This window comes from Caretta caretta, chromosome 7 (assembly GCF_965140235.1).
Source record: "Caretta caretta isolate rCarCar2 chromosome 7, rCarCar1.hap1, whole genome shotgun sequence".
NCBI lineage: Eukaryota > Metazoa > Chordata > Testudines > Cheloniidae > Caretta > Caretta caretta.
This window is the reverse complement of record NC_134212.1, coordinates 32,125,656-32,147,682: the sequence shown is the minus strand read 5'-3', so window position 1 is coordinate 32,147,682 and position 22,027 is coordinate 32,125,656. Positions and strand designations below refer to the sequence as shown.

Here is a 22,027-nt window from a genome sequence, read left to right as displayed (position 1 = left end):
TCAGCTACGTTCTGGATAAATCCTCAGTTTAAAATCCGACTGGAAGAGGTGGATGATAATGATGATGACTACAGCAGAGAATCGGGCTGCAGCTTTCTCCTGGCACTCATGCAGAAGCACCGTCGCAGGGAAAGGCAATATGGGAAGGACATGGAGACCATTGGCTTTGCTGTCTATGAGGTAACTATGGGCTCTGTAACAATCCGTGCTCTCAGAGATCCGTAGCTTCTGGTTAGCACAACCTCCTTGTCTCTCTCCCCTCTGAGAATAACAGTTCTTTATAAGATTAATAGGCTCAGTTGCATATAATTAGCCTTCAAATGTTAGCTCATTGTGGAGCTGCCTCTGTACCTTGGATGAATTAACCTGTCACCCCAGCTTGTTGGGGCAGCAGGGCTTCCTAATAGGAACAGCAGTATGGGGAGTAGGGAGGGGAAGGTGACCTACGGCTTCAAGGATGGGTGCCCCTGAACACCATGTATACTTCATTGCAATGACACAAGAGAAGTAAGAGATGTGAGGGGAAACCATTGCTTAAACTCTGATCCAAGCATAAATACTTGAAATGGTAATTATAGGAATGCAGAAGATGACTGGCTAAGTAAATAACTAAATATAGATGTTATCTTTTTCCTGTTGGCTAACAGAACATTAGTTTCATTGTAACTTACTGACTTCTAATTTGTATCTCTAAAGGTTCCTCCTGAGGTATGTATGGAAATTCTTTCATCAGATACCAACTATAGGTAATGCATATTTAAATCAATCCTTTTGGTAGGGATAACCTTGCATGATGATGCATAATGTGGCTTCACTTTGGATTCAGACACTTCTTCATTTAGAAACGATCAAGGTGGCTCCAAGGCTTTTATTTTGTATCCATCCCAGACAATCTGAGTTCTTTGATATTCATCCAGATCATGGTCTGAACAGCATGTCTTACTTTTATGGAATTTTTCATTCTTCTATTGACACACCATTAACAGGAACTGATGTACTGTAATGACATTTTGTGTGTGTGTGAGTTTTCTAAGGTCCTATTTTTATTCTAAATATCTCTTAGGTACTTATATTGCCTCTATCACTGTAGTATATGAGCACCTCCAAATCCTTAATCATTATACCACTATGAGGTAGGGAAGTATCCCTGTTTTACAAATGGAGAACTATGGCACAGAGAGTCTAAGTGACTTGCCCAAAGTCATACAGGAGGCCTGGCAGAGCAGGGTCTTGAACTCAGGTCTCCTAAGTCCTCAGCTATTACCCTGACCACTGGACCATCCTTTCTCTTTAATGTTATCCTTTCTGCTTCCTGGGTTGGACCATCCTATACTTGTTTTAAGAGGGAGGGGCACAGTTCCCATCAGAGCCCATTAACACTGCTCTTGAGTTAGCCAAAGGAATGCGATGCAGTTCTCAGACCCTGCAGGCTGGGAATATGGGAACCTGAGGTTTGATTCAATGTGTGGCAGCCATTACATTTATTTTCACTCATTATTTGAGCAGGAAAACCTATGTGGCACAGAGGCAAAATGCCAATGTCTTGACCAGTGTGCTTCCAAAGGACCCTCTGCCTTTTTCCAGGGATCTTCCTTATCTTTTATTATGGTACTATTTAAACATCGTGGTTGGCTAGACCTTTGTACTGGGCCTTTAGCAGCCTGTGTGGAGCAGAAGATTTGCCAGCTCGTGGCGGTGACTATATGTCTCTCTCTCTGGCAGTTTGTAGGCCAGTCTGCAGTTCACCTGAAACGAGATTTCTTCCTGGCGAATGCCTCACGAGCCCGCTCGGAGCAGTTCATAAACCTCCGTGAAGTCAGCACACGCTTCAAGTTGCCTCCAGGGGAGTATATTGTTGTGCCTTCCACCTTCGAACCTAACAAGGAAGGAGATTTTGTCCTCAGGGTCTTCTCAGAGAAAAAAGCTGGAACTGAGTAAGTCTCAAGGCTCATCTTTGATTATGGCAGGTGTTTTGTGTGAACTAGTAGCTGTTTCCCAGGAATTGGGTCCCAGAGGAGAGCGGGATGAATCATGTCCAGTATCACTACCACCACTGGCATCCCCATACTTGCTTTTTCTAACTGATGCTAGCCTATGAGGGCTTTCCAATATAGGGGAAACTTTAATAATGTCAGGGCCCTTTCACAGGACTGCAGTTAGTACACGAGTTTGGGATTTTATTCATGTATCTCTATTATCAGGTTTTTGTAATCTTTGGGAACTTTTGTTCCCAAGCTTCGTATTTTTCTCTCTCTGACTGATTGTGAAGAAGGAATGTGTCACAAACTTACTTATTTTAGATCAGCCAAGGCCTGTAGTCCATGTGGCTGTGGAAACCAATATGTAGGAGATGTGATGGTTGGAAAAAGAGAGGGTTATACAATGGATAGTATTGTGTCCTGCTATGCTAGAGATCCTGCATTAGAGCCTTTCATCTATTTCCCTAGGCCCATAAGGATTTGGGGCTGCCAAACATTACTGAAACATAGGTACCAGCCTCTCTTGCACCCAGAAACTTGTCCCCCTGAGAACTAATGTATAGCATTTATACATGCTCACACAATATTGTGGCCACACAGTACCTCCTCTCTTGCCACAAGGGTTTTGCTATTTTGATTCCTTCATGGACATTTTGTCTGTGTTTCTGCAGGGAGATGGATGATCAGATCCAGGCTAATCTTCCAGATGAAGTAAGAACCCCTTATCCACTAACCTCTGCAAGAGCAGAGACTAAGGATTCCTTTTTGAGGTTTAAGACCACTCAGAGTTCTAGCACAGTCACTTGGTTTCAATTCACAGCCTGTGGCTATGTTCCGAGAGCTCTGTTCATATAGTCATCATAAGAGGCTCCTCCTGTTTCCTTACATTCTTCTGATAACTTTTTAAAATTATTTTCTTTCCATGCTAATAAACTGCATGCCAATGCTTGCCCTTTTCAGTAGAATAGGCAGCTAGAAAGTGTTGTTTCCTTGCATAAGAAGCCAGAGATCCATCTCTTGCAGTGCCATATCCTTAACTAGCTACTATGGCTCTATCCATGTAGTATAACTTCTGAGGCTGACTCAACCTAGCTGTCATGTAACCAGAGGCCTGAACAGCAGAAGATCTGGGTTGAACGCAGATTTTTACCTACTATAGTTCCCCATCCCTATGCAACATGTCTCTGCTCTCTGGGGAAACTGGACTTGTGTAAGAGTTCTGATTTAGTGGTGCTAAGGTATTGCTCGAGTGACCTAAACCTAACTCCCTCAGGAGCTAAATGCATTATTTTTACTGCACAACCCCTCCCCTCCTGGTTTAAGGAGTGAGAAGCAGAATGTGGGATTCAAATACTCAAATGTGGGATTCTACTGCTTGGCTATTGTTGCCATGATATCTTTACTACTTCTGTATTCTCCTGTCCAGCCATGGGCTCACAACAGATTTCCTGGGATACATATTTCCTTGCTGCATGCCTTTCATGGGCTGTGTACTTTACTCTTCTGAGAAGTAGCCAATCAAAAGTTTGTTCTCTTTCCTCAGAAAGTGCTTTCTGAAAGTGAGATTGATAACAGTTTCAAGCAACTTTTCAAGCAGCTTGCTGGAGCGGTAAGTGTGCTGTTCTTACTGAGTTAAGATGAAGGGGCAAGTATATGTCAAACCTGCTAACTTTGAAGGAGGTGTAGCTGCAGCTCTTATTCCTTTGGCGATGGGTGGAAAAGCAACGTGTATAAAGAAAAATCTATGTACTATCTACATAGTGGTCCCATTGAGGAGTCCCTACTTATTACAATATCATTTTCTAAGCAGCTGGAGCAAGTGTAACCTTGATTTATGTGTTCCCAAGTAAGAGTTTAAAGATAAGAAATAGAACCAAACTGCACTCATTCAGTTTGATCCTCCAGAGCAGTTACAGATAATTTAATTTATTGGAGGACTGTGAATGACACAATGAGTGATAGAATTAAAGATTTAATTTAAAATAAAATAATTAATTGAAGCAAACAGGCATTACAATATAACCGTACACTGCCTTTATGCGGACATTCCAAGATGAAATGGTGCATCCAGAGATGATCAATCCCTGGATGAGAAGAAGGGGAATATAATCTTCTCTCTAATGGTATCTTAATGGTGAATGAGTGCACTAATATAAAATTAGCATACTACTGTTTTTATCATCAATTGTAACAACATCCGTTAATTAATTAAGTCTACCTTTTACCATAACTATATTTCCACTACCATATTTAATCTTCTGTACCCCCAAACTGAATGTCTTTTACTCATTGGCTATAAATATCAAACATCATTCTAATTATCATTTGCGTCAATGCAGTTTCAACAGTTACCAATATTCCAAACCATCCAAAAATTTTCTTACAACACCTGCTAAAATCAGTTAAAACAAAAACATATTTACTACTTGACCATAATTTGTCTCTAACTTGCCTCTGAATTGTCTCACTTTACTTCACTTATATTTTACTAGGCCTTATTATTATCAAGCCCAAATTTTAGGCCCCAAAACCAGTTCTTTACTTACATTTTAATCTAACATATACAAGCATCATCTCTACACAAGATGAAATGCTTTCCAATTATTCAGCAAAATGAGCTGGCTGTATTGTTTGTCCTTTTTCAGATTTAGGACACTTGAGGTGTGAATCGTCTAATTCTAAATCTTTTCTCCCCATACCATACCTTAGTCCAGCTGCTAGACTAATATTTTGCTTCACATGATGTAAGAATATAAGTATGATTAGGCCTCAGTAGCTGACTGGATTACCTCCAAAGAAAAATGAGGTTCTATGCGAAATGGTGTTGACTATCTTTTTAGGTGACAGTTTTCCAACTGCGTCATTACTGAATTAATGCCTCCATGTAGTAGTAGGAGGGAGCACTGCTGCTGGACGTTTTGCCTTGACAGTTTATGATAATTAAAGTTGAACATGAGCTCCCTGTGTGATGCAGTAGCTAAGACAGCAAACACAGTCTTTGGATATATAAGCAAGGTAATATAAAGTAGGAGAAAGGAGGTGGTATTACCTCTGTACATGGCATTAGTGAGACCATTCTGGTATCCAAATTTCAAAAAGCTTGTTGAACAATTGGGAAAAAGGTACAGAAAAGAGCTACAAGAACAATTCAAGGTATGGAAAACATACCTTCGTGTCGGAGACATAAGAAGCTCAGTCTATGTAGTTTACTCAAGAGAAGAATGAAAAGTGACTTTTTATTGTATTCCACAAGTAAATATATGGGGAAGAGATTTCTGAAAATAGACAGCTCTTTAATTTAGCAGAAAAGACACAATGAGATCCAGTGACTGGAAGCTGAAGGTAGACAAATTCAGATTAGAAATAAGGGGACATTTTTAACAGTGAGGGAAATTAATCACTAGAATAATTTAGTTAGGAATGTGGTGGATTCTTTGTCACCTGAAGTCTTCAAATCAAGACTGGATATCTTTCTAAAAGATTTGCTATAGCTCAAGTAGAAGTTATGGGTTAAATGCAGAAATTATTGGGTGAGACTCTCCATCTTATGCTTTGCAGAAGGTCAGAGTAAGTGCCTCCTGGCCTTTAAATCTATGAATCTCAAGACACTGACTTCTCACAGAAATATAGAGGGTTTGGCCCAAGTCATTTTAGCCAAATTCCAATTCTGCCTCTAAAACGTCTCCGGAAGTTTCAGTTGGCTAGCATATTCTTCACTTCCCATCCTGAACTAATGTGTGGTGTTGCTATGCACTGTTACTTGCTGCCACAATTCATATAATAAATGTGGCTGCATCTTAGCCATGGGTGGTTCTGTACATAATTTGTACATCAATTTAATCACTTTGAGGTGAGAGACACTATAGAAATGCAGTATTATTTCTTTGGTTCTTCCAGGATATGGAAATCAGTGTCTCAGAACTGCAGACTATCCTCAACAAAATCATAAGTAAACGTAAGTAATGGGATAACCAGCTGACCTATTAATGTCATAGTCTGAATCTGGGTATTTCTTGTCAGTCTCTGTAATCCAGCGTACCATGCGGCTCTCTGCTTGAAGTAGTTCTAGCAATCTGATGCACCCAGACTGGTAGCTGTAGCTTGGGCACTGGCATTCTTTTTTGAGTATCAGTGTTGTACCAGTATATGAGACAGAATCAATATATTTCTCTCTTCCACCGGCTGGAAGCAGTCTCATTATCTACTAGCAGAGGATGGAAATGAAAATAATTATTGCCTCACTCCTTCATTAAGGTTGCATTCTTACAAGAAATCTAAAAAAACCCCTCAAGTGTTTGTAACGAGGGTGCTAGCTTTTCACACAGTGCATTATAAACAACTCTGCTATGTGCCTTACCTTTGCCCCCTCTTTGCTTTAAATTCCAGATAAAGACCTCCGGACTAAAGGGTTCAGTACTGAGTCATGCCGAAGTATGGTGAACCTCATGGATGTATCCTCCTTCTGCATCTTTGTTACATGCAAGTGACTTCCTGGCCCTTTGGGTTGTGTCATGCCTGTAAGAAGTAGACCGGTCATGAGGGGATTTTTTTTAAGATTAAGTAAAAATGACATAGCTGCCAGGGTGCTAGTGTTTAGTGGAGACTTTGGTTGGTTTCTTCTTGGGGTGTGATGGGAGAGGAAGTTCCTCTTCAGGAAATACAATAGCTTATAAACATTTCTCCTTAATAATTTTTCCTGAATAGAGAGATGGAAATGGGAAATTAGGACTGGTGGAATTCAACATCCTCTGGAACAAAATTAGGAGTTACCTGGTAGGTGAAGTTGCTATTGATCCCCTGCTTCCTTTAGCTTATCCATATCAATGACAGAGAATTTCTGATGTCACCTGAAAATGCTCTGGTACCACCACTGACAATTCAGTACTTTTTTTTATTCAGCCTTTGTTGTTCGTGTACACAGCAATGTGGTATCTTTGCACATTTTCAGTAGACTGTGTGACTCTGTTTATTACAGTCCATGAGATTGCTGACCCCACTTCAGGAGTATCCAGTACCCTTATGTGTCCTTTTTTGTTTTTTTGTTAAGGCTGTCTTTAGGAAGTTTGATTTAGACAAGTCTGGATGCATGAGCGCCTATGAAATGCGAATGGCGCTGGAGTCTGCAGGTGATGTATCACATTCTATGATGGAGTTAACTTACTGCCTTCCATTTAATTCATTTGTCAGTTAATTCATAATCATTTCCATCAGAAACTAAACAAATACCACTTGTACCCTTTATTCCATCCACGATGGAACCAAGATTTTGATAGGTTTGTCCAGATAATCCATCTAGGCACTGTAGAAAAATGATCAAACAGTTGTATGATAGGTTAAAATTCTGATTAAAGCCAAAGAAGAGAGCTCCAGTAAGATCTATGCAACTCTGCTTTAGATGTAGCTGACCTAAGTGCTACTGTGCTCTGTGCAAGAAATTATGTGCCCTCTTGTGGTTGCACAGAAAACCACAGTAGTTGCTTGTTACAATCCAAAATGACAAGATTTGATTGGTAGTAGCAAAGAATAATCATACTGGATCAGATCAGTGGTCCATCTAACAGTCTATCCTATTTCAAACAGTGCCCATACAAGCTGCTTCAGAAACCCTGTAGTTATGGAGTAACCTGCCCACAGAGAAAGTTTCTTCCTAACCCCTCTTGGCTAATGTCCTACAACATAAATATTTATATCCCTTCCAAAACTCTGGGTTTTTTTAATCCTTACTATAACCCAGGATATTCTAGTTATCCATATAAATGGCCAATCCTTTTTTGAATCAAGCTAAATTCTTGGCCTCAGTGATGAATAAACAGATCTCTCTATACATACAAGACTTTCCAACACTGGTCTGTTTACTCCATGTAATACCTGTCTGCCTGAAATCAAATGGTGTAATGCTGTTTTAACTTGCTTGACTTTTTAATATAGTAATGTTTTGACAGGCTTTAAACTGAACAAGAAACTGTATGAATTGATCATCACCCGTTATTCGGAGCCTGACTTGGCTGTTGACTTCGATAACTTTGTGTGCTGTTTAGTACGACTTGAAACCATGTTCAGTAAGTACAAATTTCTGAAAGTATTTTTATGTTTCTAACGTGTTGTTTCTTACCATGTGGGTAAGAATTTCCTATTATGGTACTATACAGATATTTTTGTGTACAACCCAGCTGGAAATCAGACTCTAACCTACTCACATTTAAAATATTTTCTTGATCTGTGCCAGCTCATGAAGTTTGGGTACTAATGCCCATGGTATCAGGTAACCCATTTGGTGCTGACAGTGAGTATTTTCCCAACAGTCAGCATTTTGCGTTGGCTCTATTCAAACTCTTGACCGTGAGCCATTGGTTGATGGTGCTACTCACGGAATATTTAATAACTGTTGTAAAGCTATTTATTGGGATTAGCAGACTATCAACGAGGGTAGATGGCAGAAGGCAGGGATAATATGCAGGACAGAGAGCTCTTTGATGGAGAGGTTACTAGTTGAAGCATCTGTTAGTAATTTTATTGCAAATACCAGCACCACAGTTTATTTTTTAACCCCGTCTTTATTTCGATTTGAAAGGGCTGGGCCCCCTACCTTTATTCTGTTGGTAGCAAGAATTGTACATGAGTTTCATTCAATGGATTCTGATGCAATGTTGGATTAAAACGCAGTAAAGGGAAGGTAAACGTTCTCCAGCAGGTTTTCTTGGTGAAGTGGTACGTATTCCATTTGGAGAGAATTCAGAGGTATACTACTTTCTATAGGAGGTCTGAGAAATACCCAGAGGCATAAAGGTTTTTAAATGGTGCAATTAAAAAATAATAATTACAAAACATTTCCCTCTTCCCCCCTTTCCCCATCTTTGTAGGGTTTTTTCAATCTCTGGACACAGATAAAGATGGAATTGTCACTTTCGACTTATTTAAGGTACATACTTTTTTTCCTCCTCCTGGTTTGCGTGGGTCTCTTACTTCCCATAGCTGGCCCTCTGGAGTAGATATTAACACCTCCCATGTTAGTCTTGCTCCTCCCCTTGCTCATTATTCTATGAGTCATAAGAAAAATAATTACAATTCACTACACATTCAGCCACAAAAGAGGTAGTGATAGTGTTCTCCAGTATTTAGTGCAAATGATAGAGAATCAGGATTTCTTGGTTCTGTCCCAGCTCTCTCACGAATTTTGGGCATAATAGTATGCCTCAGTTTGTCCATCTCTAGCAAAAATACCTACCTCATACAGGTGTTATGAGGCTTTGAATTTATTAATACTTTCTACTACAACTACTAATTTGTGGTCCTTGATGAAAGTGGCTATGGATATGCAATTATAATTAATTACTAATCTGTAAATTTGTCTCAAACACCAATTTGCCCCCCAAGTGTTCCCATAAACTACTTCAGTTTTTAATACAAACTGGTAGGTTTACCAAGACTTTTTGATTTATTTTATCCCAGCAGAGTAATGCTGTCAGCTAGTGGTCTCCTCATCTGGGGCCTGATCTAAAGACCACTTTTAATAGAAGTCATTCCACTGCTTTCAATGGATTTTGGAGCATGCCCTTAGGTGGATATGAAAGTAGAGTCTGAAAGGCTTGGAGCAAGAAGAGGGCATAGACACATACTTTTGTTGTATAAACAAACATGTTATGCTATACATGCTTTGGCGCTTTCCTTCCTTTAGATGTAGTACAAAGAAATGTACACTGATTCCTCGTTAATATGGTAATGGTTTCAGGTGGAAATGGAGATGCAGGTTCCTGGAGATGATACACATTCTCTTTCTTTCTCCTCTGCAGTGGTTACAGCTAACCATGTTTGCTTGAAGAAGAAAAGGAGCCACTCCCACCCAGCTATTCAGCTTTCTTCCCCATGTAATCTCAGCTGCAAGTGCCTTTGCCTTGGGATAAGGGGGAGGGGGGATGTCTCCTCCTCCTTGCTGCCTCTACTCCTTGCCCCACACCTACAGAAGCCTCACTTTGGACAAAGGGACCCCACGCCTAAGCATGGACATAATCTTATCAGTTCCTAGACTTATGCCTGGTTGCCTTGTCCTTGGAAGCCTTTCTGCACCTTCCCTCAGGCAGATAAAGCCGTGCTGTTTTTAATTTTTAGTGCAACATTTTGGTGAGAAACTGCAGGACACAGTGTCAAAGCCACATATGGGCCTTCTCATTCAATTATGTGCTTATTTTTTTTAAATGGATAAGTACGTCTGATGATGCCAATGGGGGATGATGTAGAGCCCACCATGCAGAGTATCCTAGAAAAGCTGCTGCTTTCCAGAGGTAACATTTTCTAGGCTCCTTCTCTGCCCTTTGCTTTTTGGATTTGTTCTTGATTGCTTTGTTAGTGAAGACTCTAACTGAAGTGCTAAATATTACAATGTGCCACGGCAACCTCTTTCCCTCAACCCACTCCCTTCCTGTCCTTGTATTACTGGTCTTTACTCTCCACTCTTCTCTCCTCACCCACCCCCAGAACTTCCGTTTCAGGCTCTGGCTTTTTGGTTTTCAATTTCCTGAGACAGACTCCAAAAGGATTAGGGCTGTATTTGCAGGTCTCTTTAAATGAGCCCTGTTCCATGCTCTCTTTACATTTGAGAATATACATGAGAGAGGGACAGTGAGAAAGGGCCCAGCGAACTGGCAATGTGTGAACCTCATTCATGGTGCACTGTGAAAAGCCTTCACCTTGAGATGGTTGACCTGGTATTTCTTGAGCCTCAAGACTACAATAGCCAAACACCTTTCACCTATTTCACCTTTGCCTTTTCACACTTCTGGTGTACTTATCCAAGCTTAAAGTGGCATGAACACTCTCCAAAGCCTTCCCTCTCTGAGGTCAAAATGTTCTGGTCATTTGCTATTTTTTATATTCCTGTATGTGATAAGGGGATTTTGAGGTGATTAGCATGCTTATTTAACATTGCCAGAAGAATCAATATCAGGGATTATGTTATACACACATATTGAGTAGTTTTATTTTGTATTACAGAAACCGAATGTTTTAATGCCAAAAATAAATTTTAAAAATATTATTAAAACCATTTTCTCTGTGGTTTATTCCTTTCTGTTCATTTGAAAAATTCAGCCATCCTGTCATTTTGGGTTGTTAGCTTAGCGCATATACACAAGGCTCCAATACAAAGCAAAACATAAACTCTATATCCAAGTTTCTCTGGTTCAGGCTGGACTTACGTGGTTATGTGCCAAGGTCTGGGCCAGCAATCCGTCTGCAGAGAGAAATACTAACTGGCACTCTGAATTGTGGAGTTAAAGCTAAGGTGTAAAATATATTGAATCTGAGAAGCCAAATAGTGTGTTGAATTAAAAAAAAAAAGTGTGCCTACTTACCACTCATGTTGAAAATAGAATACTTTAAAAATCAATTCTAGCATTCTGATTATACTACTGGAAACCCAGGGGCAGATAGTCATCAAGTATAAATTGTTTATAGCTCCACTGAGGTCATAAATTTGGAACTATGACAATTACGACCCTATAACAACTTACATCAGATGAAGCTCTGCCTCAAACAGATTAGTATTAGCTTGGGAGACAGAAAATGGGATAATTTGGATTATTGCCTACAATAATTTTACTAGTAAAATTTGTTCCAGGTGAGCCTTGAGTGGGTCTGACAGTAATAAAAAGCCAGTCAGCTGTGAACCACAGAGGCTTTCATCTTGCAGGATTCTCTGAGTAGTTACTACAACACCTGAGGAAGCTCTTAGAAAGAAGGTAATATGGATGGTGAGCATTCAGCTGTTGTTACCTGCATAGAATGTGCCATGTTTGTCTTTCTTCCACAGAACAGAAGCAACTTTGTCTGTAAAAAGTGCAAGCTGGTCTCCATATTGGAAGAAGGTTCAAAGTCTGGAGAAACAAGAATCAACCCTACATTGCATAAGAGAAACTGAAGATTTCCTGGACAGATGTCAGGATATGCTTCTACGGACACAACATTCTGAAGATTCAGTGTAGGCTGCGCGGCGGGGACAGAAGGACGGTTGTGGCGGTTCAATACAAGACAAAACACGGCTTTAGGCAAGCAAGCAGGCTGGTCTGCTGACGGGATTGCCCCTGTCAGCTTTTCCACCTCTCTTTTATTTCTCTCCCCCCTGTGCATTACATACCCCAGCCGACCGCAAAAGGCATCAACAAAGGAAATAATATGACTTTGATTAATATTCCTATTTACTAGCCTCTATCTACTACAATCTTTGTTCTCAGGCCTTGAGCTTAGGCCGAGGAAGCTTCCCACGGTTGATGTCCTTATTTTGACTTCCCAGATGGTCCATGTTTCCATGGTCCATGTCCTTGGACAGAGCAGAGCAATGTGTGCATTGCTCCTACACAACAGTCAGGGTGTGCCCAGACTGTTTCCAGGTGCATGAACGCTACATGAACCCTTCAGACGGTGAAGGAATTTGGCAGCATGTGACCTCCAGAAGAAGAAAGGGGAGTGTCCATCTACCAGCAATGCAGATACAGGTAAGCAACCGTTTTCATGTTCTTTCCACAAGTAGTAATGCAGAGAGTGGACTAGATGATACATCTGAGGGAAGGGAGCAGAAGGAGACTCTGCCGATTGGAAGGCATGAGATGCACTGTCCGAGGGATGCGGGTTCCACGACCACCGCTGCCAAGAGAAAGAAGCGGGCGGGGTGGTGGTCAGGGACTCCCTCCTCAAGGGGACTGAGTCATCTATCTGCTGCCCTGACCGGGAAAACCGAGACGTCTGCTGCTTGCCAGGAACTAGGATTCACAATGTGACGGAGAGACTGCCGAGACTCTTCAAGCCCTCGGATCGCTACCCCTTCCTGCTTCTCCACATGGGCACCAATGATACTGCCAAGAATGACCTTGAACGGATCACTGCAGACTACGTGGTTCTGGGAAGAAGGATAAAGGAGTTTGAGGCGCAAGTAGTGTTCTCGTCCATCCTTCCTGTGGAAGGAAAAGGCCCAGGTACAGATCATCGAATCGTGGAAGTCAACGAATAGCTACGCAGGTGGTGTTGGAGAGAAGGCTTTGGATTCTTTGACCATGGGATGGTGTTCCAAGAAGGAGAAGTGCTAGGCAGAGAGGGGCTCCACCTAACCAAGAGTGGGAAGAGCATCTTCGCAAGCAGGCTGGCTAACCTAGTGAGGAGGGCTTTAAACTAGGTTCACCGGGGGAAGGAGACCAAAGTCCTGAGGTAAGTGGGGAAGTGGGATACCGGGAGGAAGCACAAGCAGGAGAGCACAAGAGGGGAGGGCTCCTGCCTCATACTGTGAAAGTGGGACAATCAGCGAGTTATTTTAAGTGCATAAACACAAATGCAAGAAGCCTGGGAAACAAGCAGGGAGAACTGGAAGTCCTGGCACAGTCAAGGAATTATGATGTGATTGGAACAACAGAGACTTGGTGGGATAACTCACATGACTGGAGTACTGTCATGGATGGATATAAACTGTTCAGGAAGGACAGGCAGGGCAGAAAAGGTGGCAGAGTTGCATTGTATGTAAGAGAGCAGTATGACTGCTCAGAGGTCCAGTATGAAACTGCAGAAAAACCTGAGAGTCTCTGGATTAAGTTTAGAAGTGTGAGCAACAAGAGTGATGTCCTGGTGGGAGTCTGTTATAGACTACGAGACCAGGGGGATGAGGTGGACGAGGCTTTCTTCCGGCAACTAACGGAAGTTATTAGATCGCAGGCTCTGGTTCTCATTGGGAGACTTCAATCACCCTGATATCCGCTGGGAGAGCAATACAGCGGTGCACAGACAATCCAAGAAGTTTTTGGAAAGTGTAGGGGACAATTTCCTGGTGCAAGTGCTGGAGGAACCAACTAGGGGCAGAGCTCTTCTTGACCTGCTGCTCGCAAACCGGGAAGAATTAGTAGGGGAAGCAAAAGTGGATGAGAACCTGGGAGGCAGTGACCATGAGGTGGTCGAGTTCAGGATCCTGACACAAGGAAGAAAGGTGAGCAGCAGAATACAGACCCTGGACTTCAGAAAAGCAGACTTTGACTCCCTCAGGGAACTGATGGGCAGGATCCCCTGGGAGAATAACATGAGGGGGAAAGGAGTCCTGGAGAGCTGGCTGTATTTTAAAGAATCCTTATTGAGGTTACAGGAACAAACCTTCCCAATGTGTATAAAGAATAGTACATATGGCAGGCGACCAGCTTGGCTTAACAGTGAAATCCTTGCTAATCTTAAACAAAAAAGAGAAGCTTACAAGAAGTGGAAGATTGGACAAATGACCAGGGAGGAGTATAAAGTGTGGAGTGAAATCAGGAAGGCCAAATCACACTTGGAGTTGCAGCTAGCAAGAGATGTTAAGAGTAACAAGAAGGGTTTCTTCAGGTATGTTAGCAACAAGAAGAAAATCAAGGAAAGTGTGGGCCCCTTACTGAATGAAGGAGGCAACCTAGTGACAGAGGATGTGGAAAAAGCTAATGTACTCAATGGTTTTTTTGCCTCTGTCTTCACGAACAAGGTCAGCTCCCAGACTACTGCACTGGGCAGCACAGCATGGTGAGGAGGTGACCAGCCCTTTGTGGAGAAAGAAGTGGTTTGGGACTATTTAGAAAAGCTGGACGAGCACAAGTTCATGGAGCCGGATGCGCTGCATCCGAGAGTGCTAAAGGAGTTGGTGGATGTGATTGCAGAGCCATTGGCCATTATCTTTGAAAACTCATGGTGATTGGGGGAAGTCCTGGACAACTGGAAAAAGGCTAACGTAGTGCCCATCTTTAAAAAAGGGAAGAAGGAGGGGGACTCACCTCAGTCCCCGGAAAAATCATGGAGCAGGTCCTCAAGGAATCAATTCTGAAGCACTTAGAGGAGAGGAAAGTGATCAGGAACAGTCCGCATGGATTCACCAAGGGCAAGTCATGCCTGACTAATCTAATTGCCTTCTATGACGAGATAACTTGCTCTGTGGATGAGGGGAAAGCAGTGGACGTGTAATTCCTTGACTTTAGCAAAGCTTTTGATACGGTCTCCCACAGTATTCTTGCCAGCAAGTTAAAGAAGTATGGGCTGGATGAATGGACTATAAGGTGGAGAGATCGTCAGGCTCAACGGGTAGTGACCAATGGCTCCATGTCTAGTTGGCAGCCGGTATCAAGCGGAGTGCCCCAAAGGGTCGGTCCTAGGGCCAGTTTTGTTCAATATCTTCATTAATGATCTGGAGGATGGCGTGGACTGCACCCTCAGCAAGTTTGCAGATGACACTAAACTGGGAGGAGTGGTAGATACGCTGGAGGGTAGGGATAGGATACAGAGGGTCCTAGGCTATGTCTACACTACGAAATTAGGTCAAATTTATAGAAGTCGGTTTTGTAGAAAGCATTTTTATACAGTCGATTGTGTGTGTCCCCACACAAATGCTCTAAGTGCATTTAGTCGGCATTTAGTCGGCAGAGTGCGTCCACAGTACCGAGGCAACCGTCAACTTCCAGAGCATTGCACTGTGGGTAACTATCCCACAGTTCCCGCAGTCTCCACTGCCCATTTGAATTCTGGGTAGAAACCCCAATGTCTGATGGGGCAAAAACATTGTTGCGGGTGATTCTGGGTACATATTGTCAGGCACCTCCTTCCCTCACTCCCTCCGTGAAAGCAATGGCAGACAATCGTTTCACGCCTTTTTTCCTGGGTTACCCGTGCAGATGCTATACCATGGCAAGCATGGAGCCCACTCAGCTCAGCGTCACTGTATGTCTCCTGGGTGCTGGCAGACGTGCTACTGCATTGCTACACAGCAGCAGCTCATTGCCTTTTGGCAGCAGACAGTGCACTATGACTGGTAGCCATCGTTGCTGTACTCCAGGGTGCTCTTTTGGTCAACCTCGGGGCAGTCGGGGTGCCTGGGCAAACATGGGAGTGACTCAGCCAGGTCATTTCACTTTTAAGTTTTGTCTCATGGCGATTCAGTCCTGCCGGCAGTCCTACTGCACTGTCTTCTAATGAGCAGCCAGGAGACGACGATGGCCAGCAGTCATACTGCACTGTCTCCTGCCAGCAAGATGTATAAAGATAGATGAAGTGGATCAAAACAAGAAATAGACCAGATTTGTTTTGTATTCATTTTCTCCTCCCTTCCTCCCTCCCTCTATGAAATCAACGGCCTGCTAAACCCAGAGTTTTGAGTTCCATCCTTGAGGGGGCCATTCTGTTTCTCCTTGATGCAAAGCCACCCCCTTTGTTGATTTTAATTCCCTGTAAGCCATGTTGTCAGAGCAATAGCAGACAATCGTTTTGTGCCTTTTTTCAGCGCACACGCCGTAGCACTGGGAATGTGGAGCCCGCTCAGATCACCGCGGCAATTATGAGCACTATAAACACCACGCGCGCTATCCAACAGGTTATGCAGAACCATAACCTGCAAGAAAAGCAAAACCAGGCAAGGAGGAGGTGACTGCAGCACGGTGACGAGAGTGATGAGGACATGGACATAGACTTCTTACAAAGTACGGGCCCCTGCAATGTGCACATCATGGTGTCAATTGGGCAAGTCCATGTCGTGGAATGCCGATTCTGGGCCCGGGAAACAAGCACAGAGTGGTGGGACCGCATAGTGTTGCAGGTCTGGGACGATTCTCAGTGGCTGCGAAACTATCGCATGCATAAGGGCACTTTCATGGAACTTTGTGACTTGGTTTCCCCTGCCCTGAAGCGCAAGAATACCAAGATGAGAGCAGCCCTCACAGTTGAGAAGTGAGTGGCAATAGCCTTGTGGAAGCTTGCAGCGCCAGACAGCTACTGGTCAGTCAGGAATCAATTTGGAGTGGGCAAATCTACTGTGGGGGCTGCTTTGATGCAAGTAGCCAATGCAATCACTGAGCTGCTGCTATCAAGGGTAGTGACCCTGGGAAATGTGCAGGTCATAGTGGATGGCTTTGCTGCAATGGGATTCCCTAACTGTGGTGGGGTGATAGACGGAACTCATATCCCTATCTTGGGACTGGACCACCAAGGCAGCGAGTACATAAACCAAAAGGGGTACTTTTCAATGGTGCAGCAAGCATTGGTGGATCACAAGGGATGTTTCACCAACATCAACGTGGGATGGCAGGGAAAGGTACACGACGCTCGCATCTTCAGGAACTCTGGTCTGTATGAACAGCTGCAGCAACGGACTTACTTTCCAGACCAGAAAATAACCGTTGGGTATGTTGAAATGCCTATAGTTATCCTTGGGGACCCAGCCTACCTGTTAATGCCCTGGCTCATGAAGCCATACACAGGCAGCCTGGACAGTAGTCAGGAGCTGTTCAACTACAGGCTGAGCAAGTGCAGAATGGTGGTAGAATGTGCATTTGGACGTTTAAAAGCACGCTGGCGCAGTTTACTGACTCGATTAGACCTCAGCAAAATCAATATTCCCACTGTTATTACTGCTTGCTGTGCGCTCCACAATATCTGTGAGAGTAAGGGGGAGACGTTTATGGCGGGGTTGGAGGTTGAGGCAAATCGTCTGGCCACTGATTAAGTGCAGGCAGACACCAGGGCGGTTAGAAGAGTACAGGAGGGCGCAGTGCGAATCAGAGAAGCTTTGAAAACCAGTTTCAGGAATGGCCAGGCTATGGTGTGAAAGTTCTGTTTGTTTCTCCTTGATGGAACCCTTCCCCTCCCCCGGGTTTCACTCTACTTTCCTGTAAGCTAAGCACCCTCCCCTTTCCCCTTCGATCACTGCTTGCAGAGGCAATAAAGTCATTGTTGCTTCACATTCATGCATTCTTTATTTATTCATCACACAAACAGGGGGATGACTGCCAAGGTAGCCTGGGAGGGGTGGTGGAGGAGGGAAGCACCGGGTGGGGTGGTGGAGGAGGGAAGGACAAGGCCACACAGCACTTTAAAACTTACTGAATGTCAGCCTTCTGTTGTTTGGGCAATCCTCTGGGGTGGAGTGGCTGGGTGGCCGGAGGCCCCCCCACCGCGTTCTTGGGTGTTTGGATGAGGAGGCTATGGAACTTGGGGAGGACGGCGGTTGATTACACAGGGGCTGTAGCAGCGGTCTGTGCTCCTGCTGCCTTTCCTGCAGCTCAGCCATACACTGGAGCATATGAGTTTGATCCTCCAGCAGCCTGAGCATTGACTCCTCCCTTCTTTCAGCAAGCTGACATCACCTACCGTCTTCAGCCCACCACCTCTCCTTGTGGTCATATTGTGTTTTCCTGCACTCTGAGATTGTCTGCCTCCATGTATTTTGCTGTGCTCTGTCAGTGTGGGAGGACAGCATGAGGTAAGAGAACATTTCCGAGAGTGCTGAAGGAACTGGCGGCTGTGATTGCAGAGCCATTGGCCATTATCTTTGAAAACTCGTGGCGAACCGGGGAAGTCCCGGATGACTGGAAAAAGGCTAATGTAGTGCCAATCTTTAAAAAAGGGAAGAAGGAGGATCCTGGGAACTACAGGCCAGTCAGCCTCACTTCAGTCCCTGGAAAAATCATGGAGCAGGTCCTCAAAGAATCAATCCTGAAGCACTTGCATGAGAGGAAAGTGATCAGGAACAGCCAGCATGGATTCACCAAGGGAAGGTCATGCCTGACTAATCTAATCGCCTTCCATGATGAGATTACTGGTTCTGTGGATGAAGGGAAAGCAATGGATGTATTGTTTCTTGACTTTAGCAAAGCTTTTGACACGGTCTCCCACAGTATTCTTGTCAGCAAGTTAAGGAAGTATGGGCTGGATGAATGCACTACAAGGTGGGTAGAAAGCTGGCTAGATTGTCGGGCTCAACGGGTAGTGATCAATGGCTCCATGTCTAGTTGGCAGCCGGTATCAAGTGGAGTGCCCCAAGGGTCGGTCCTGGGGCCAGTTTTGTTCAATATCTTCATAAATGATCTGGAGGATGGTGTGGATTGCACTCTCAGCAAATTTGCGGATGATACTAAACTGGGAGGAGTGGTAGATACGCTGGAGGGGAGGGATAGGATACAGAAAGACCTAGACAAATTGGAGGATTGGGCCAAAAGAAATCTGATGAGGTTCAATAAGGATAAGTGCAGGGTCCTGCACTTAGGACGGAAGAACCCAATGCACAGCTACAGACTAGGGACCGAATGGCTAGGCAGCAGTTCTGCGGAAAAGGACCTAGGGGTGACAGTGGACGAGAAGCTGGATATGAGTCAGCAGTGTGCCCTTGTTGCCAAGAAGGCCAATGGCATTTTGGGATGTATAAGTAGGGGCATAGCGAGCAGATCGAGGGACGTGATCGTTCCCCTCTATTCGACATTGGTGAGGCCTCATCTGGAGTACTGTGTCCAGTTTTGGGCCCCACACTTCAAGAAGGATGTGGATAAATTGGAGAGAGTCCAGCGAAGGGCAACAAAAATGATTAGGGGTCTGGAACATATGAGTTATGAGGAGAGGCTGAGGGAGCTGGGATTGTTTAGCCTGCAGAAGAGAAGAATGAGGGGGGATTTGATAGCTGTTTTCAACTACCTGAAAGGGGGTTCCAAAGAGGATGGCTCTAGACTGTTCTCAATGGTATCAGAAGACAGAACGAGGAGTAATGGTCTCAAGTTACAGTGGGGGAGGTTTAGATTGGATATTAGGAAAAACTTTTTCACTATGAGGGTGGTGAAACACTGGAATGCGTTACCTAGGGAGGTGGTAGAATCTCCTTCCTTAGAGGTTTTTAAGGTCAGGCTTGACAAAGCCCTGGCTGGGATGATTTAACTGGGAATTGGTCCTGCTTTGAGCAGGGGGTTGGACTAGATGACCTTCTGGGGTCCCTTCCAACCCTTATATTCTATGATTCTATGATTCATCACGAGTGCTTTTTTTTCACCTTCTAATCTTTGGTAGCCTCTGGGAAGGAGAAACATATGCAGCTGGTGGAGGAAAAAAAAAGGGACAGTGGTATTTAAAAAGACACATTTTACAGAACAATGGGTATGCTCTTTCACAGTAAACCTTGCTGTTAACATTATATAGAACATGTGCTTTCATTACAAGGTCGCATTTTGCCTCTTATTGAGGGTATGCCGGTTTGGTGTGAGAGGTCACTCACGCAGGGCCAGGCAGCAGAATTCGGCTTGCAGGCAGCCATGGTAAGCCACAGTCCTTTGGCTTCTTTAACCTTCATAACATGTGGGAATGGTTTTGAACAGCAGAGCCCTCACTTCCCATACAAAGTAGCCGTTGGGTTGGCCATTAAAAATGGGTTGGCAGTTTAAAAGGAGGGGCTGCGGTTTCCGGGTTCATGTGCAGCAGAAACTCAACTAATTCCGCCCCCACCCACACCCACCCAGTTCTCTGGGATGATGGCTTCACCCCTCCCCGCACTCGGTGGCTAACAGTGGGGAACATTTCTGTTCAGCCACAGGCAAACAGCCCAGCAGCAACAGGCACCTCTGAATGTCCGGTTACTAAAACCACCCTATTTCAACCAGGTGACCATGAATATCATCACTCTCCTCAGGATAACACAGAGAGATAAAGAACGGATGTTGTTTGAATGCCAGCAAACACCGGGACCATACACTGCAATGCTTTGTTCTGCAATGATTCCCGACTACGTGCTACTGGCCTGGCGTGGTAAAGTGTCCTACCATAGAGGACAGAATAAGGCTGCCCTCCCCAGAAACCTTTTGCAAAGGCTTTGGGAGTACATCCAGGAGAGCTTTATGGAGATGTCCCTGGAGGATTTCCACTCCATCCCCAGACACGTTAACAGACTTTTCCAGTAGCTGTACTGGCCGTGAATGCCAGGGAAAATTAATCATTAAACACGCTTGCTTTTAAACCATGTATAATATTTACAAAGGTATTCTCACCAGAGGTCCCTTCTCCGCCTTCAAGGTCCGGGAGCCCACCTTGGGTGGGTTCGGGGGGTACTGGGTCCAGGTCCAGGGTGATAAACAGATCCTGGCTGTTGGGGAAACCGGTTTCTCCGCTTCCTTGCTGTGAGCTATCTACAACCTCTTCCTCATCATCATCTTCCTCGCCCCCCAAACCCACTTTTGTGTTGCCTCCCACTCCCTGGACTGAGTCAAAGCACAGAGTTGGGGTAGTGGTGGCTGCACCCCCTAGAATGGCATGCAGCTCATCATAGAAGCGGCATGTCTGGGGCTCTGAACCGGAGTGGCCGTTTGTCTCTCTGTTTTTTTGGTAGGCTTGTTTGAGCTCCTTAATTTTCATGCGGCACTTCTGCCGGTCCCTGTTATATATAGCCTCTGTCCTTCATGCCATTGGAGATTTTTTCAAATATTTTGGCATTTCGTCTTTTCAAATGGAGTTCTGCCAGCACGGATTCGTCTCCCCATACAACGATTGAATCCCATACCTCCCGTTCGGTCCATACTGGAGCTCTTCAGCGATTCTGGAACTGCATGGTCTCCTGTGATGATGAGCTCACCACGCTGGCCAAACAGGAAATGAGATTCAAAAGTTCGCGGGCCTTTTCCTGTATACCTGGCCAGTGCATCTGAGTTGAGAGCGCTGTCCAGAGCAGTCACAACTGAACACTCTGGGATAGCTCCTGGAGGCCAATACCGTTGAATTGCGTCCACAGTACCCTAAATTCGACCTGGCAAGGCCGATTTCAGTGCTAATCCCCTCTTCGCGGGTGCAGTAAAGAAATTGATTTTAAGAGCCCTTTAAGTCGGAAAAAAGGGCTTTGTCATGTGGACGGGTGCAGTGTTAAATCAAGATAACGCTGCTAAATTTGACCTAAACTCGTAATGTAAACCAGGGCACAGACAAATTAGAGGATTGGGCCAAAAGAAATCTGATGAGGTTCAACAAGGACAAGTGCAGAGTCCTGCACTTAGGACGGAAGAATCCCATGCGTTGCTACAGACTAGGGACCGAATGGCTAGGCAGCAGTTCTGCAGAAAAGGACCTAGGGGTTACAGTGGACGAGAAGCTGGATATGAGTCAACAGTGTGCCCTTTTTGCCAAGAAGGCTAATGGCATTTTGGGCTGTATAAGTAGGGGCATTGCCAGCAGATCGAGGGACGTGATCGTTCCCCTCTATTTGACGTTGGTGAGGCCTCATCTGGAGTACTGTGTCCAGTTTTGGGCCCCACACTACAAGAAGGATGTGG

At 44.3% G+C, this 22,027-nt stretch overlaps 1 protein-coding gene and 1 long non-coding RNA gene across 7 annotated transcripts in view; both read left to right on the top strand.

The window, feature by feature from the left end:
* Positions 1 to 11,016, top strand: part of CAPN1 (calpain 1) — a 59,096-nt gene extending 48,080 nt beyond the window's left edge. For all 6 annotated transcript variants that reach the window (XM_048856941.2, XM_048856940.2, XM_075130422.1 and 3 more), the window contains exons 11-22: positions 5 to 180; positions 697 to 708; positions 1,723 to 1,934; positions 2,651 to 2,690; positions 3,523 to 3,588; positions 5,877 to 5,934; positions 6,366 to 6,430; positions 6,684 to 6,752; positions 7,027 to 7,105; positions 7,922 to 8,038; positions 8,840 to 8,898; positions 9,770 to 11,016. In XM_048856941.2, the coding sequence (XP_048712898.1) occupies positions 5 to 180; positions 697 to 708; positions 1,723 to 1,934; positions 2,651 to 2,690; positions 3,523 to 3,588; positions 5,877 to 5,934; positions 6,366 to 6,430; positions 6,684 to 6,752; positions 7,027 to 7,105; positions 7,922 to 8,038; positions 8,840 to 8,898; positions 9,770 to 9,796 (980 nt within the window). In that variant the 3' untranslated portion in view covers positions 9,797 to 11,016. The remainder of the gene's footprint in view (positions 1 to 4; positions 181 to 696; positions 709 to 1,722; positions 1,935 to 2,650; positions 2,691 to 3,522; positions 3,589 to 5,876; positions 5,935 to 6,365; positions 6,431 to 6,683; positions 6,753 to 7,026; positions 7,106 to 7,921; positions 8,039 to 8,839; positions 8,899 to 9,769) is intronic.
* A 329-nt stretch (positions 11,017 to 11,345) lies between these two features.
* LOC125639558 (uncharacterized) lies at positions 11,346 to 17,694 on the top strand. The gene is made up of 2 exons (XR_012669241.1): positions 11,346 to 12,466; positions 16,240 to 17,694. It is a non-coding gene; the product is annotated as an uncharacterized LOC125639558 (long non-coding RNA).
* The last annotated feature ends 4,333 nt before the right edge of the window (positions 17,695 to 22,027 follow it).